We start from the raw sequence: 17,543 nt of genomic DNA on the forward strand, positions 1-17,543 counted from the left end.
AATAGTATATTATGAGTGACTAGCTCTGGACAAGACACTCAATATAAATTAAGAAATATAAAGCACTCATCTAAAAAGTAGAAAATAGAAATTCTGATATAAATAAAATTTCATCTTATGATTTTCATTATTTAAACTTGTCTAAATTCCATTATTAGCTATATTGTTAATATACCCAAACAATTCATTAATCCTGCCTTTTAAAATGATTTATAATTTTAAAAATAGCATACTATCGAAAAAATTAAAATATAAATAAAGAGTAATATTGATTCCTATGGGAATATATTTGATATCTAATTAATCATTAAAATCGGTATAAATATCGAAAGTTTAAATGGTAATTTTGAATAAAAATATTAAAAAATTATATAATTCTATTAAAAATGGAAAAAAATAATATAGAGTAGTTTGGGATCTACTGTTAAGACGACCAGCATTTTCATAAAGGACAGAAAATAAAGTACCTGATGGTTAAAGAAGAAAAGGGTTCAATTACTAAGAGGTTATTTTGCGATGAATGCTTCTTAGGAAAATACAGTGGCCAGCAATAATATTGTTGCGATTTGACAGAAGTAAATAATCTTCTTAATAAACCTAGTTGATCAATGGTAATATATATGAAGCCTTCAAATACACACTCTTTGATAGTGATTATAAAAAAGAGTATTTTAATTATATTAGAAATCATCAACCCTATCTGGATGAGGAATTCATAAAAAATGTAAAATATTTCTAAATATAAATGTAGATGATTGGTTCACTTAAAGAGGAATTTTTATCAATTCTTGATGATCTTGAAATAAAACTTTTAGATAATTGCGCTATATATAAGGAAGAAATAAGAAGGTGGGCTTAAAATGATAGAATTACTGATTACTTTGATTGTCAAGATTTGAGGGAGAAGATACTAGATAAAGATTTTGAAAGAAGTCCAAAAAAATTTGATGAATTAAATAAATTAGCTGAATAGTATGTAAAGAAAATTAATACTAATGAAGAGAAGTTAAAAATTGAGATAGATAAAATTATTGGCAATTAGAAAAAATTGTAAGTATTCATTCTATTTTTTAGTTTTAACTTGGATAGATTCAATCTTTGTTTTAAAGAAACAATACAACAATTAATAAATATGCAATAAAGTACTTTTTCAGATTATAAATTTTCTTAATCTATTTTAGCCACACCATATATCGAAAAGGTCATAGAAAAAATATATTAAGGAACTGCAGAAGATTTTATTAAAAATTTAAACTTAATTTATAGGAAGAGTTAGTAGGGATCAAATTTTCAGAATTTATAAAAAATTCCTCAGTTATCAAACACAGATACTATTACTATAATTTAAACAAAAAACAAATGCATTTTTGGTGTCTATAATTGTAATTCTTAGCCTTAAAAGTCAATTCTATTTTAAATGAACAAAGAGAAATTTTTTTTATATAAAGGCAGTAACAAAGCTCTAACATTAAACGAAAGGGCAGATAAATCAAATTGGATTTTAAAGTTTGGAGATGATGATGTTGTTATTTAATCTACATTTTCTAGCTGTACATCAAATTTAGGGAAAGGCTTTGATATAGATGGAAACCAAACAATTGATAAGGAAGAATATTTATCAGATAGTAAATTATTTGATATTTATGATATGGAAATTTTTGAAGTAGGAAAAGTATAAAAGAATGAAAAATCTATTTCTTAAATACCCCCAAATCCAAACCAAAATATAATTCCTAACAATATAAGTTTAAGCATTCAAAGTCATAACATTAATAGTTCAATCAATAAAAATCCTCAGTTTCCACCTCCTAACCAAATCCCTCCTTAAGCTAATGACAACATACGAAATACTATTCAACATAATAACCAAAGCTTTTATCAAAATACAAATCCTGTTCGTTAAACTGATACAAATCCAAATAGTAACAGTTTTAATCCAATAATTAAAAAATGAGATGAAAAATTATTAAATAAACAATAAAATATAATTAGTAGATTTAAATTTTTATAATTTCATAATTATTATACAATTTTTTAAACTTCTGATTTTTCAATCGGATTAAATGGGATTTCAACAAATTTAATAAGTTAGATTTATTAATTTTTTAGATTATTTTGTATTAATATTTTATTTTTTATTTGATTGATAAAAAAGTTTGTATTAAATTCTGCTTTGAATTCTTAAAAATCATAAGGTTCTATGCATATATTTACTTCGTTTTCTGATTCAATCAAATCAAAATATTAGATTTAAAATTATTTTTTTTGGTTCTAAAATAATAAAAATAATTGAATTAAGAAGATATTAATTTAGCAATAATAAGAGTAGATATACACCTAACAATTTGATTTTAACTTAAATTTCCATCCATATAGTTTGAATAATTTAATGCATTACTAAAATCGTTTTGTAAGATTAATCTTTTTTATTTATTTACTATTAAGTGAAATCATTGAATAGACACCAAGTCTAAACGAGTGTTAAAATTCTGAATCATTCTTCTAAAATATCTTAACTGTTTTGTACATTTCTTCCTTTGCCTGTTTAAGATATTTTTTGAACTTATGATCGTTCTTCTCTTAGTTGAGATTTACTAAAATGATAAGGTGTTTTTAGGTTTCAACCCCCAAGTTAATAAATTTCAGTTTTTATTGATAATTTTTAAATAAATTTATCTCAAAAGTATTTTCAAAATTTCTCATATCACACTTGAATAAGTAAGATTCTAAATTTTAATTTTCATAAACTTAAGTCAATCTCAAGTATTAACGGAAATTACATCCTTCACAAAAGTTGGAATTATAATTAGGAAAAACATTCAACTGATTTGATTAAATTAAATCAAATTTAAGTTCTTCATTAATAAATTTGAATTAACAAAATGGAGAATTAATTAAATTTATTAATTGATTATCCCATTAATTCTCTTTAACTCTGAGTAAAAAATGTTTTCTTGAATTATAGTCACATTTATACAATACTACAAATTAAAAGGTCATTGCAAATATCGTTAATAGGTAATCTTAAAAATCAACATAATTTGTTGTAACCGATGTAATTGACAATCTAATGGAACAGTGAGATATCACTTATATACAAGCGTCAGGAAAGTCACTTAAAAAGTAGAGTACTGATTGCAATGAGGTAACAACACAACCAAAATTATAATAATCTTATTTTTGAGCATCATTTGGATCTAAATTCAGCTGAAGCAAAGCAGTCATAACACTACATAAAGTAATAAAAAATCTGAGATATTTTTCATTAATCTTAACGAGAAGAACTCCAATAATAATGACTGCAATGTTTGCGCAGTTCACATACAATTAGTCGTATTTGCTTTTTGAGAGGTCTACAGCTACTTTTATGACATTTAAAATCAAACTACTTGGAGTCATTGTGTAGAAGACTTTTCTAAGTATTTCTTTTCTCCGAAATTCTTAATATTAAGTCTCTATTTTTTTATCTTTAAATTTCAATGTGTATTTGTTCATGTATTTTGCAATTAAAAATAATTACTCAATAATATATTGAATCAAATTAATTAAGAATCTAAGATATGAATGAAGACTTAATAATAACATATTTTAATTAAGTAAAGATTCTTATGTGTTGATCTCCTAAATTTAATAAATAATATTATTTTAAGTAAATTCTGCTTAAAGAGAGAAATTAAAATTAAAATTTATTATAATTGGAGAAGGTGAGAATTTAGATTATACTAAAATATTAGAAAATGTTAATAAATATATAGGTAAGGTGTCAAAACAGGCAATTATCACGAGGAAACTTTTGGCATGGATATGAAACAAGTAGAAATAGAAAATTTATTATTGAAATAGAATACTCATAAAATTCCTAAAAGTACCATGAAGGATACTTTTTGTTTGTCAAACACTCTTCTTAACATTCTTTAATAAAAATTAAATTGAGGCTGAAAAAGAATATTAAGTGTAAACCACTTTAATCATATTGGCTTACAAAAAAATTTATTGTTAGGCCATGGATAATAGTCAAATGTATTGATAAAATGATATGAGATTGCTTGAAACTAGATAACTAGCATCCATTTATGATTTATCATAGTCAGATTATAAGTATAAATCTATTCCAAATATGAACCAAATAAACATAGGTTCAAAATAAGGCAAAATCAGAAGAAGTAGTTGATAAAGTACACCATTTTGTGCTTGATATTAAAGAGGCTACGTAGTAAAGATTAGTTAAAAAGAAAGAATCCATTAATACTTTTAATGATAATTATAAAAAAATATCTTTAAGAAAATGATAATTATATTAGTATTAATAATAGCGAAAATGATGTATTAAAAATAAATATATAAGTGTAAAATAAATAATTAAAGAATTAATAAAAAAATATTTCATTTTATGGATTGTGTAAACACTTTCTGTGAAATCTGCTGCAATGATGAAAATCAAACAGTTGATTTGAATTGCAAACATAAACTTTGTTTAGAGTGCTTCAAAATTGCAGTTGTGCCAAAGGAATTATGTCCTTTTTGTAAATAACAAGTGAATCAGGTTTTGATAGAGAATAAGATCTTAAATATTTCAGAGTTTGAAAAACCTTAAGAGAAAGAATAAGATTTCGTATAAAATTTAATTAATCTTTCAACTAGTTTGAAGAATCTCATTTTGAATTGGTGAATGAATAATTTTTTGATGAAGACTTAAGAATCTTAATCATGAATCTAAATCGGGCTAACCAATTTATGATGCGTACGATTCGGTAGACTGACTCTTAGTTCAATCTAAAATGGTTCATTTACGATTAAATATCTGAGTAGATCAATAATTTGAAATTCACAAATAGTTTAGAAATGTTTTAATAAGTATTTTGATAAATGATGTTTAGATTAATAATCTGAACATTTGTTTGAATTTGATTTAATCAAATAATTGGGATCAAGCATAGTTTCAAAATTACAAAGATGTTTACAATATTTAAAATATGGAGGATAATTATTAATTTATAATCTAAAATAAAGCTAAGAAGAATAAGAAAAGAAAATAAAAACAATGATAAGTTGATTATAAATAATTTACTTTGAATAAATTATAATAATAAACACACCAAATATGTAGTCTGAATCAGATATGTCAGAACAGGATGATAAGAAGTTTATATTGCCAAAATCAACCAAAGATCTAAAGGCTTGCTAGTAATGTGGGGTAATACTGACAGTTGAGTAATGGAATAGGGCAGTGGAGTGTCCGAATTCTTGCAATGCTTCTTAGACCAAGTTATTTTCAGGGTAAAAATTAGTTATCTAAAAATTTAGTATGATTTGTGTTCTGAAACCATCATAAAGTTGGGTAATGAGAAAATTGGGAAATCCAAGGAGTATTCATCCAGGATTATATGCAATAGATGTTTAGGCAGATTGAAAATAAATATATTAAATAGATAATATTGTACTTATGCTTAAAATAAATTGTTTTCATTCCTCTTTGTTTGGTTTTACTCTCTTGGCATTCTTTCTCTTTCTTCTGCCTTCTCTGCCTTATCCAAATGGTGAAGTGACAGCAAAATCAACCAACTTTTCAGATTCGACTCTGACTAAGAATGATGGAGAGTTGACTAATCTCTTTCCAACTCTAAGATAATAAATGATTAATTTTACCTGAAATGTCGCTATCTGATCAAAGTTCTGGCATGATGAATTGAGGATGCTTAATTGCTTTTAAATACGAAAGTTTGGAGTCTTCTTTCCATCATTTTTTATGTTGTGAGACCCAAGACATAATCCAACTTTCTCTCTTGTTCTGATAACAAACCAAAACGAACCATTCTTCTAATCAAAGCTTCTCCCTCAAATAATCTTCTTGGGTCCTTTGGATCAAGAGTTAATAATTCTCTTGCTGCCTTTCTGATTCTTGCTAAAGTGAGTTGAACTCTCCAGACTTCTCTCTTGTTCTTGAGTCCATACTTACCAATAATTTGTAATCTAAAAATAAATATTATAATTACTCGTTGTCAAGACGTTCCTTTTCAAAGGGTTTTCTTGGGGTGGCTGATGTCTTTGATCTATTTCTATAATTCTTTCCCATAATAAAAAAGATTTAAATATATTTTAAATTTATTCACAATTAAATAAATCCCTCTGCTCTTATTCACTAATAACTAGAATTCATTTCATATTTTATTTTTATAAGACATCCAAATAAATTATTTTAATGTATATAATAATTGCATCTGCCATCATCCTTGCTATCAGTTTTACTCTCCAACTAACAAAAGTCAATCCCAAAAAAAAGTTATATATTCTGGATATATTTCTCATCCTCCTAGGTGCAATGGCAATATATAGTGAAACCACACATAAGTTGGGTGATTTTACAGAGTAGTTGTAGGCTGCATTTTCAAAATAATATCCAATTGAATATTAATTAGACGAACTCATTCTCAAAAATCAAATCCAACTTCATTCATATTAGTTATTTTATGGTATGAAATAGGATGGAATTTCCACTCTCTTCAAATTCATAGTCAACTAGTAAATTAAGGATAGCAAACAAGCCATATACATTAATATCCAATCTGAAATACAAACTTAAGAACAAGCCTTGTAACTATTTGGCACTAACAATTTACATGAACTAATCCATTTTACGTAGCAAAGACCAACCACAATTGTCATTGACAATTTGCATTTATCACTCAGCAAAAAACAATGCTATATCTGCCCAATATTAAGTAATCTTCATAAATTCAACACTACTACAATTCTCATAAGTGCCAAAGAATTACATAATCTAAATTATTTGTTGGATGATTATAGTGTCAATGTTATGGAAATCAGAGAATTCGATAATGGAAAATAATTGCATTTCAGATATGACTGGAGTTAACAATCTATTTAATATGGAAAGAAATATGAAGGTATGTGTATCCTCTAATTAAAGATATGGTTTTGTAGAAGCAAAAGGAATTTGTGATAGGCTTGACTGAAACAGAAAAATAAATTATGGGAGATATAAGAAAGTTAATTTGCAAAATCAAATGCGAAAATCAAAAAGTGAAAATAGATGACTTGTAATATTATTCGTTTTATAATAGAATCTATTAACATTCAGATTTGAAGTAGATTGTTGAAAAAAATTATGTAATTGCTTAATTTGGATATGTTAAATTTTATAATAGTTTTATCTTTGAGTCATTGCAATATTTATGATATTATATTCAATTTATGACAAGAAAAATAAATACTACAACTTCTACCAATATTATAATCCAAAGACACCAATCATTCGTATATGAAAGCAGAGTTTTCATTTTAGAAGTAGTATCCTTTATTTCATCAGTTGCTTATTCAACCTATATTATTCTTGTGAAATTGCATACCTTTTTGTTTAATTCGTTTATAATCTTTTTGTCCTCCTTTAAGGCTAAATCGAGAGTTTTCATATTGACTGCTATTACTCCCGTTGTCTGTAACATATTATCTAATATTTCATCTTGTTGTTTAATCTGATTGTTTTGAATTTGAACCAACTCGGTATGGGATTTTTCACTATAATCCATATTGGACTGCTTTGTAACCTATCAAATGATCATCAATTGTACTGTATTAAATATTTGTTTAACTTTCAATGCATTGCTAAATTGCTCAGATCTATTTTAAAATTCATCCAATTTGTTTTTTTATCTTTGTTATTCATTTTAAGAACTCTATCAACATTAATAACACTTACAGATTTTTCTTTTTATTTAATTACGTTCTCCCTTCATTTATCAATCCATTTATCTTTTTTATTTATTCTCCCAATTGTTTGTCAATCTATAATTATTTTGTAAATTACTAGATGAACCGATTCCTTTTAATTAAATTTTTAACTTCTCTGGTTCATTTATTAGGCTATTTTTGCATCCATCTTCCTTATTTCTTCAATGATATCTTCAAATGTAGATCCACCACTCAATGCTGTGTAGTTGCTCATGTATTAATTAAAAATAATAATGTTTAGAATATAGTTTTATATTTAATAGGCATAACACAATGCAGATATAATATATTTTATAATAATTCTTGAATTATTAGTAATATTCTTAATATAATAATAAAGAACATTGATTAAAGCAATGAGCAAACCCCCCTAAGCCTAAAATGACAGTCAATCAGATAATGGTAGTGTGAATAAAATAAGCGATAAATAGAAGATAAATACCTTGAAAAAAGCTGTTATTGAACTAAGAGAAGAAAAAGCTTAATTATTGAAGACCATTTCAGAATTAACCTAAAAGAATACTAATTTAACTTAGGAAAAGGCAGATTTGGTAAGAATGTCAAATTCATATTAACTTAGGATGAAAAGTACAATTCTGTGATTAGAGATTTGCAATAGTAGATTTAAACTCTCAGCAATGGCTAGGAAAAATAGAGAAATACAATTACAAGCTCCTTAGGATCACCAAGGTCTCTTATTTAAAATGATCCATTAAATAATAATAGCAACTTAACCAAATAAATAAAGCAACTTTAACAGTATAGATAATAAATATAATAAGAGAATTGAAATAGAAGACAGATGATCATGAAGCCCAGCTCTCTATTCTATAGACCGGTTATAAAGAATTAGAGAGAGATTAGAAATACAAGGATCATTAGATTGATAAACTTACTAAAGAAATTGAAGATAAAAATACTACAATTTAGCAATTAAGAAAGAATATCGAAGATATCGAAAAGGATTTATATAATAGGATTAAAGATTTATCTGGAGAAAAATTGCAATTGTAATTAAAATTAAAAACAATTGAAAAGGAAATCCAATAAAAAGATGAAGAAACAAAAGTAATCCAAAAAGCATTGGATGATTCTAGATTTAAAATAGCCCAATTATTAAGTGAATTAGAAGAAACAAGAGGAAAATACTTGCAACATAAACTCACACTTAACAATTAATTCTTAGATATTGAATGTCTATTAATTTTGAGACAGAATTTGTTCTAAGAATACATTTTTGAACTTGAAACTTCTGCATAGAGATTTGTTTATAAAGCTAGTGATATTACAGACCTGAAAATTAAGGATGAATAATCGTTTTATTTAACTATTAAATCAAGAAATAGAGACGAAGTGTTTAAGTTGTCACCTGGATAAGATATCAAGAAGATTTGTAAATAAATAAAGTAATCAGCATTCTAATTTTAGGACATTTTTGTAAAGAGCATAATAGAGCCATGCACTTCAGTAATCAAGCTAAATATAGAGTCCTAAGAATAATGGTCTACTTGGAGGACTTATATCGATATTTGGAAGCAATTCTTCAAAGAATGGAAGCAATACCAATAGTGAATCCAAATAGAAATGAGTTCAATGACATATTTATTGCATTTTATGTAATTATTTCAGTTAATTCACAAAAGTATAAATATTGTATTGGACTTCGATATTTAGGCTAATTAAAATAAGTTAAATTTTAATAATAATTTAATTATATTATAATAAATGATGATAAAAATGGGAATCTCTCTGATTTTCATTGATGCACAATTTTTAATATTATCTGATATTTTATTTGATATTTCTCCTATAATATATTATTAAAAATGAATATAATTTCACATAAAACATATAATGATGTAAATATTGACGAATATGAACAAAATGGATGGAAATTCATCTTTACTAAATCTGGAATGTACAACACAACCGATTTGGCTATGTTATAGGATGCATTGACTTTGCAAGCGATCCCAGATATCACAAATGGTAATAATTGTGGATTGATCTACAATAAGCAATTTAACTTCGGCATTTTAGTGGATCCTAAAGACGCCTTATATTTATGTAATTATTAGGCAAGAGCATCAAATTACATTGATATTAAGAAGGAGTTAAAAACAAATAAACTAAATTACATCTCAGTGATTCCAGAACAAGCTCAAATCAAGTATGCAAACATCTGGAATCAGAAATAAAATGCAGATATCAAAGTCTTAAATAAAACATCTGATACATTTTACTCATCTCCTTATAAGGGAACAATAGTCGACGGAGATTAGATTAATTATTAATTTTAAAGATTCGAACAACTTACAGGAATCAAGGGTAAATCCATATTTGAACAGTAATTAAATGAGAATGTGATTAAGAATGAAGTAGATTATCTGAATCAAGTATATAATATAAAATCGAAGACATACCATTGTGAATATACAGAAGAGGAGATTCCATTGAATAACTTAACACCAGTATTTGAATTATTTAAAATTAAAGGATAATCCAATTAAATGGGCATATCACATTACTTTGTTCGAAGATGAGTTGGGTGACAATGGATTTTCAAATTGTGAATATAGATTCAGAATAATGGGTGACTGCTTTTTTGGATTGATACGAAGTTATTTAAGAATTGACGATGTTCTGATTAGAATACTCGATACAAGAATATATCATTAATTCAATTGGAATTATGTGTTGAGAGACTTCACTCATAGAGAGGATTCCTGGAGTATTTTATTGCTTATAAATTATAGCTAATATTGAAAAGAATGGATTTAATTTCTCTCCTCAATGGTTGACAGATGAAAATTAATCATTTCATATTTAAAATTCAGTTCCAATTTTATTACATGTTAATGATAAGATATATTTCAATGCTGCATGATAATTAATGTGTAAATGTCTATATATAAAATTAATAATTATTTAAATAAAAATGTCTGAAGGAAATAATGTCTTTTGGTAGCCATTCAAGACAACCAAGGAGTTCATAGAAAAGGACTAGAAGATTACTAAAGGATTGATGCAAGGAGCCATTTTTGCTGTGATCGGTTATGGAGTTGGATTGGTGTTTTTCAGAGCTAGAACCCTGAGAGGGTTCACAGCTGGAACAGCAGCAACATGGCGCTTTAGGGATCAGATTGAATGATGATTTTAATAAAAATATAGACTATTTTTTTAAGATTTTTCAATAATAAAATAGAATTGAATTAGAATAAATGTTTAATAATAACCAGATTTATAATTAAATTATTTTCTTAGAAAAAATGATTATAAAATTTACTATTAAAATATTCTAATCACAATTTTATTTCATCTGGCTTTGCATTGATTATTCCCAGTTTGCTTTTACTAATATTGGTCAACAACTCTACTAATACTACTATTAGTAAATGAATGATCTGCTAAAGAATCAAAATACTAAATATTAGCATAACATTAGTTGCAAAAGATGGTCATGATAGCTCTAATTGCAAAAGCTTCAATTTGATATGAAAATAGGGTTTTGGTGATGGCCACAGTCATATTAGAAGCAAACAATTAAATGTTTCCAATAGAGCTCCAGCAATGAAACACAAAGTATAATTATCAGTATAATCACTAATAATGCTAACAATTAAAGCCAACTCAACTATTATTGTACTTGTAGTTGCCACCATATAAAAATGATCTCTATCTGATATGTACCCAGAACAAATTCCGCTAATGAACTTAAAAACACCAAGTATAATAAAAACATATGCTTGCTTTTTGGTTTTTACATCTAACTTTAGTCTTGTACAAAAACCCAGTATAAAATGATACAATAGTTCCTGCAATATAGTAATACTATAACATTGGTCTCATATTCTTGAACTTATGATAATACAAATTCCTCTCAGTTTTTCCTACAAACTCTTTACTTCTTATGGCTTCTCAAATTTAGATGGCAAAATTCAAAAGCAAACATCCACTAATACCGCAAAAATCATCATCACTAAAAAGTATACTATTGGTGATAGTTGTACTAAAACAAACCCAGGACATTACCAATAATCTATGATGATTACATATATACCAAAGTATTTACCTCTAGTTTCATTTGTCCTTATACTTGTAATGTACCATGTTTATGATACACATAAAGTACTTACATATTTACCAATTACTATTACACATAGATTGACAATTGTATATAGATTTTCTTTACTGCAAATCCAATTTGGGTGCCATTTTCTTTGCATTTATAGACAATAATATCGCGGGACATGTATAATGTATATCCAAATTATGAAAAGAACATAACCTAGCTACTCAATACATTTTTAGATACATATTTTGGATTAAACAATGCAATAACATTAAGTGCTAATAAAGTTCTAATTCTGAAAGCTGCGTGTAATGAAAATATCGAAATCACTCCAAGATCGTTATAATTGGTCTCTTTGTATAAAAAGGTTATTTAGTTGGCTGCTGAATTAAATGATGAAAACATGAATAAGAAAGTTGTTCCCAGCAAGGCTACCTTCCAACAATTTGATTATCCTTATAATAGTTTATACTGCATTAAAATATAACAAAAATAAGTTGAAATTATACTATGAAAGAGAGAATTGTTAAACAGATTATCATATGTGCAGTAAGCTGTATTTAGGTATGTAAATTTAAGATTTACTTATTATTTTTGATAGGTTTCTATAATTAAATATGCATATATAAATCCAATTTCAATTTATGCTAATTCCTGCTTAAACCAAACTATCTAGGAGAACTTAATGAAAATCTTATAGTCTAACTTTACCATCTTTGTCTTTATCGGCCATAAGCATCCAAGATTTAGCATCCTATTCTGTTATCGAATATGGCATTTTCAATTATTCGTAAGTCTCCTTAAGTAATGCAAATGCCTATAGACTTATATCAATAAATCTACCTCATTCTAAGTGATGAAACCATTTTTTTAGAATTTATTAAAAACTCTTTCTGCTAATTCAAGCTTCTTTTAGGTTCTCGTATTGTATTATTAATATTTATTTTTATCCGTTTCCAAGGGATACACAAATGTGTTTGACTATTGGCTTAATGGTTATAATTTTGAATTCGATATAGTTTTGGTGCTTTGTTAAATTGAAGATTAATTTCGTCTGTTTGATTCAGGAGCTGCTTTCAAGGAGTAACTTCCAGTTTCTTATTTAATATCCTTTGAAACAATAACAGCACTTTCTTCTTTGAATTCTAAATTTTGAACTACGTAGCTTTCGTAAGTAACTTAAATAGGAGGATAACCAAGTAGTTCTTAAGCCTTACTAGCATCTTCTTGATCTTGTGATAATAATTGTTTTGCATTATTTTCAACATCATCTTCTGTAATGGAGTTATCTTAATTTAAATCCCAAATCTATGCGTATTGTATTAAATCCTATTCGGTCAGGGAAGGCATAGGTAATTCCAATTTTGCATAGCAATCTTCTAACATCTTCTATACTTGATATGTCATATAAAATCATACATGAATTAATATCAAAGCTTCCATCCACCACATAATCTCTGAATACATTTTATCCAATTTTAGTTGCTGTCTATTCGTCACAAAGCATTTTTATATTGAAATAAATTATTTTATTTATTAAATAAATACATAAATGAATGATTACATTATTGTTGATTTACAGATAAATATTTGACTTATAAAATGATTAGTTAAAGTAAAAATGATAAATGTAGTATGAATAGATAACAATAAATTTCTAACTATGATTTAGTTATATAATTAATGTATTTTTAAGGTTTAAAATAAATAACCTAAAGTAAATTCGAATTTGAAAAAGAATCTTAATGAAATATTTAAAATCTAGATATTATTTGTTTCTTTTTATTTAGAGATTATAAATAGATCGAAACCTAAAAAAAATCTACCTATTAAAATAATTACCTAGTCCAGAACTTAAATTTAAAAAGCATAGAATTTAGGATCTAAAAGCCATGTGTTATATTCGAAGATTAAAAAAAATGTATATTGACTTTACAGGCAGTGTTAAAGGTGTTTGATTCTACAGTTCAAACCTTTTTAAAATGATTTAAAAATATTTAGAATCGCTGATAGCATAATTCATGAATTTATATGAAATAGACTCAAATTATTAGGGAAAACTTCAAAACTGATCGTTTAAGAACTTAAAATGAGTTAAGTAAACTAAAATAAGAGGAATTGAAGGGAATGCGGAAATGATGGCGATATCAAAAAGAGTAATTAGTAGATTATAAACAAATGAGACTTCATTTGAACTAAAATTTAATTATAAATTTATGGTGTTTTAATAGGTCAATGTGATATTAAACAAAAGTCTATTACAAAAAGACAAATTATATATTCAAAATAGATTGCAATTATACAAGCATTTCTTATTTTATTCGGCTTCCAATATTTATATACTATTTTCCAATATATTAAATTTCTTCCAATTCTCTACTACATACACCTAACATAGGTTTTATTTAAAATTAATGGAATATTTCTTTGAACTTGTGCAGATTGGATTGCCATTCAAATCGATTCTAGTTTTATTATTCTAACTGTTGTTGGGTTTTTTAAGAATTGATTATGTTTTTGGCTCAATCTTATTTAATTTAACTTTATTCTAAAGTCCAGCAATATGAGTATGATAATTCATTAATTTTTATTAATTTTAGATAAATACTGTTTCAATTAATATTAATATTAAATAAATGCTCGATAGTACAACTTCTCAAAAAAGTCCTTAATTATAGAAATCTATCAAGTCAAAATAAGAACTTCAAAGTTTTTATCATTATTCTAAGATTATGAGATTAAAAGAAGTAAAAGAAGTGACTTAGAAGCCAAGTTAATTATCTATCAATTTTAATTTAAGTCAACAAAATTCAATAGCACTTCGATAGAGTGATCATCTAAGCAATTTCGAGTTCCTAATTTAATAGAATTCCAGGCATAATTACCATAGACAAATAAGAGAATAATATCAATATCATTCGCAATCAGCATTAACAAAGAACTAGACAGAAAAAATCAATTGGTAGAAGTATAAAGAAAATCAAAAAAGAATTGAATAGGCACTTAATAAATAGAAGTTCAACCACTGTTTGGAGAACAATTAATAATCTATAACTAGGAGAAGAGTTTAAAGATTATCTTCAGAAACTTCAACTTAATCAAAATTCTTTATAGAATCTCGACCAACCTCTAAATAAGGAACCCAACTCTAAAATTAGGTTATATTTGATTCAATGCAAAAGAAATAATCAATCAAAGCTGCAAGTACATAACACCAAAGTTAAATTGATCAATATGATTATGAAATCTCTTAACAACCTATCAATTTTGATACATTGGTCAATAAAATCTTAGATAAGAAGTAGGAACAATAATCATAAAATGATGAAAATGAAGAAGAAAATCTAGAGGAAGAAGAAGAAGAATTTGAAGAATATAAGGATGAAAAAGATATAATGAAAATTAAAACTGAAGGAATATATGAATAAATTGAAAAATAATTAGATAATAATTTAAGAAGATAATTAAAAAAATAAGTGATTAAGTAGGATAACCTATATAATTAATAAGTAGTAACTGCAAATAAACAAACAATTTAGAAATTATAATAAACAAAAAAAAAGTTAAAAGCTTCTATAAAATAATAATTATAATTTCAGGGTAATTAATAAGAAACAGATATATAGCAATAATAATAATAAGTTTAATTATCTTAAAATGAAATCCTCACCCAAACCTTTTCTCCTAAAAAAACCAATGACGAAAAAGCAAAAAAACTAAATGATGAATACCTAAAAGAATTAAGAGAAGAATAAAATTAATATAAACAAAATTAATTGAGATCTCAGCAAGAAGAAGAGAAAAAATAATAGGCTAAATTATTAGAAATAAGGCAAATTTAAGAGGAAATAGAAAGGAAAAAAAATAAAAAGGAAGAATTTATATATAATTAATAAGAAAACGACAATGAAGAGTAATTTCTTAAGAGATAATCCTTACTAAAATTAGATTTAATTGAATCATAAAAAAAAGAGTAGGAAAGATTGTTGAGAGAATAACAGTTACAACAAAAAGAAAAAGAAGAACAATTGAATAAAGCAAAAATTTTAGAAGAAGAAAAGTAGAGAGAGATTGAGGAGAATAAAAAGAAGGAAATAGCCTTACTTATTTAAAAATAGAAGGAGGAGGTTGAGAAATAAGTCTAAGAGGAATTGTCTAAACAACCTTCTAAATTAGAAAGGTAAAAAAGTGTCTTAATAGTGCCAAAATAGACTTTTTAAGAAAGAAAAAGATCCTAAGAAGAAATAGAAACTTCAAATCTCTAAATAAAGAGAGAAATTGAATTAAAAATATAAAAATAAAAAGAAGATGATGAAAAAGAAGAATTGGATCAGCTGAGCTTTGTTGATTTCATGTTGAGATCACAAAATATTTATGATGTGAATTATGATGTAAATCTTGATTATTTAGATATAGAAATTTAAATTATATGAAGAACAATTAAAGAAAGGGAAAGAACCCCCAAATTATTTGGAGGAAGATGAAATAAATATCTACAATTTCCTAAAGATATGGAAGTAAGTTAGTAAGAAAGGATAACTTAAAATTTTTGGTAAATAAATCCAAGAAATCCAAAAAATACAAGAAATACAAGAATCTCCAACTAAATTTTGATTTATTGCAATTTTGAAATCAATAAATGGTTTCATTACTTTTTGCACTAAATAATATAATAATAATTATATTAAATTAATTATGACTTCGATTACACAGGAATATTCTTTAAATACATTCTAATCATCTAATTTCCATAAGGTAACAATTACGACAAATTGATTTAGGTGATAATCACTGTATTTTATAATAATGATGACTATAAAGCAAGATTAGACAAATTATTACAATAAATACCTCTTGATGTTGAAAAGTATGCTTTATCCTATTGTAATGACGAATAAATAGCAAGAAGCCATAATGTATTGAACTATGTAATTTTAGATTCATTAATTGCCTTCTGTTTTGATTTCATCATATCCATAATTAATAAATAGCTAAATATTGAGTCTGGAACCTGCCTAAATTGTAGTTTAATTAGAGAGCATATTTGAACAATTTGAAGTTGAGTTTAGAAATCAATAAAAGCACTATTTCTAAAAGATTGAATAAATGATTAAAGAAAATCCTATTATGTTATTTATTGTAGGCACACCAGAAAAACCAATGTGTAGATTTACCTCAAAGTTAATTTAAAAATTGCAACCTTTTGGTATTCAATTTGGATTTTATGATATCGAAATTGACAAACTTATGGTTGGTTATTTGAAGCTTTACTCAAAATGGTAAACTTTTCCCTAAGTGTTTGTGAGTGGAAAATTAATTGGAGGAGCTGATGTAATTCAAATTATTTAAGACTAAGGCAACTGTAGAATTAATTGAGCAAAAAAGATTCGCAGAACTAATACCTAAGGAAGCCTATATGACGAAGAATTCAAAGTTAGAACAGATATAATTAATTTCAAAATATATTATACTAATAGATGGACAACCGGATTTAAATTGTGAAATAGCAAGAATTCTGTCAGAAAAGAAAATTCCATTTCAGTTTTACAACATTGGAATGGATTAAGAGGTGAGATCAGAAGTCTTAAATTTCATGTCTAGTTATATTGAAACATCTCATGATTTGGAGCCTCTACTATTATATAAAGTAATACTTAGTAATATATTTAGAATACAATTTATAATGAAATAACTTTAAAAAAAGAATTGAGTATTTTATAAT

At 25.7% G+C, this 17,543-nt stretch overlaps 11 protein-coding genes across 11 annotated transcripts; 8 read left to right on the forward strand and 3 right to left on the reverse strand. All coding sequences in view use genetic code 6, as the record gives it.

Annotated features, from left to right (window-relative positions):
- The first annotated feature begins 386 nt into the window (after positions 1 to 386).
- On the forward strand, positions 387 to 1,954 carry PTMB.272 (hypothetical protein). The annotated part of the gene is made up of 4 exons (XM_001347061.1): positions 387 to 575; positions 602 to 724; positions 752 to 976; positions 1,007 to 1,954. The coding sequence occupies 4 exons, from the start codon at positions 387 to 389 to the stop codon at positions 1,952 to 1,954; spliced, it is 1,485 nt and encodes a 494-aa protein (XP_001347097.1).
- A 59-nt stretch (positions 1,955 to 2,013) lies between these two features.
- On the reverse strand, positions 2,014 to 3,495 carry PTMB.273c (hypothetical protein). Its single annotated transcript, XM_001347062.1, has 1 exon — positions 2,014 to 3,495. The coding sequence occupies one exon, from the start codon at positions 3,493 to 3,495 to the stop codon at positions 2,014 to 2,016; it is 1,482 nt and encodes a 493-aa protein (XP_001347098.1).
- Positions 3,496 to 4,321: 826 nt separating this feature from the next.
- On the forward strand, positions 4,322 to 5,045 carry PTMB.274 (hypothetical protein). The annotated part of the gene is made up of 3 exons (XM_001347063.1): positions 4,322 to 4,612; positions 4,642 to 4,854; positions 4,878 to 5,045. The coding sequence occupies 3 exons, from the start codon at positions 4,322 to 4,324 to the stop codon at positions 5,043 to 5,045; spliced, it is 672 nt and encodes a 223-aa protein (XP_001347099.1).
- A 418-nt stretch (positions 5,046 to 5,463) lies between these two features.
- PTMB.275c (40S ribosomal protein S9) lies at positions 5,464 to 6,073 on the reverse strand. The annotated part of the gene is made up of 3 exons (XM_001347064.1): positions 5,464 to 5,620; positions 5,647 to 5,970; positions 5,994 to 6,073. 3 exons carry the CDS (start codon positions 6,071 to 6,073, stop codon positions 5,464 to 5,466), a joined length of 561 nt encoding a protein of 186 aa, XP_001347100.1.
- Positions 6,074 to 6,199: 126 nt separating this feature from the next.
- Positions 6,200 to 7,197, forward strand: PTMB.276 (hypothetical protein). The annotated part of the gene is made up of 3 exons (XM_001347065.1): positions 6,200 to 6,905; positions 6,929 to 7,058; positions 7,083 to 7,197. The coding sequence occupies 3 exons, from the start codon at positions 6,200 to 6,202 to the stop codon at positions 7,195 to 7,197; spliced, it is 951 nt and encodes a 316-aa protein (XP_001347101.1).
- A 908-nt stretch (positions 7,198 to 8,105) lies between these two features.
- On the forward strand, positions 8,106 to 9,337 carry PTMB.277 (hypothetical protein). Its single annotated transcript, XM_001347066.1, has 4 exons — positions 8,106 to 8,300; positions 8,330 to 8,508; positions 8,532 to 9,155; positions 9,178 to 9,337. The coding sequence occupies 4 exons, from the start codon at positions 8,106 to 8,108 to the stop codon at positions 9,335 to 9,337; spliced, it is 1,158 nt and encodes a 385-aa protein (XP_001347102.1).
- Positions 9,338 to 9,575: 238 nt separating this feature from the next.
- PTMB.278 (TIP41-like protein) lies at positions 9,576 to 10,636 on the forward strand. The annotated part of the gene is made up of 3 exons (XM_001347067.1): positions 9,576 to 10,220; positions 10,246 to 10,480; positions 10,506 to 10,636. 3 exons carry the CDS (start codon positions 9,576 to 9,578, stop codon positions 10,634 to 10,636), a joined length of 1,011 nt encoding a protein of 336 aa, XP_001347103.1.
- A 51-nt stretch (positions 10,637 to 10,687) lies between these two features.
- Positions 10,688 to 10,900, forward strand: PTMB.279 (hypothetical protein). The annotated part of the gene is made up of 1 exon (XM_001347068.1): positions 10,688 to 10,900. The coding sequence occupies one exon, from the start codon at positions 10,688 to 10,690 to the stop codon at positions 10,898 to 10,900; it is 213 nt and encodes a 70-aa protein (XP_001347104.1).
- Positions 10,901 to 12,458: 1,558 nt separating this feature from the next.
- PTMB.280c (Calcium-binding protein) lies at positions 12,459 to 13,328 on the reverse strand. The annotated part of the gene is made up of 3 exons (XM_001347069.1): positions 12,459 to 12,638; positions 12,665 to 13,215; positions 13,241 to 13,328. The coding sequence occupies 3 exons, from the start codon at positions 13,326 to 13,328 to the stop codon at positions 12,459 to 12,461; spliced, it is 819 nt and encodes a 272-aa protein (XP_001347105.1).
- Positions 13,329 to 14,457: 1,129 nt separating this feature from the next.
- On the forward strand, positions 14,458 to 16,254 carry PTMB.281 (hypothetical protein). The annotated part of the gene is made up of 1 exon (XM_001347070.1): positions 14,458 to 16,254. One exon carries the CDS (start codon positions 14,458 to 14,460, stop codon positions 16,252 to 16,254), a length of 1,797 nt encoding a protein of 598 aa, XP_001347106.1.
- A 262-nt stretch (positions 16,255 to 16,516) lies between these two features.
- PTMB.282 (Glutaredoxin-like protein) lies at positions 16,517 to 17,531 on the forward strand. The annotated part of the gene is made up of 4 exons (XM_001347071.1): positions 16,517 to 16,576; positions 16,603 to 16,737; positions 16,760 to 17,152; positions 17,178 to 17,531. The coding sequence occupies 4 exons, from the start codon at positions 16,517 to 16,519 to the stop codon at positions 17,529 to 17,531; spliced, it is 942 nt and encodes a 313-aa protein (XP_001347107.1).
- The last annotated feature ends 12 nt before the right edge of the window (positions 17,532 to 17,543 follow it).

The sequence above is a fragment of the Paramecium tetraurelia genome (assembly GCF_000141845.1).
Source record: "Paramecium tetraurelia macronuclear, complete genome".
In the NCBI taxonomy this organism is placed as follows: domain Eukaryota; phylum Ciliophora; class Oligohymenophorea; order Peniculida; family Parameciidae; genus Paramecium; species Paramecium tetraurelia.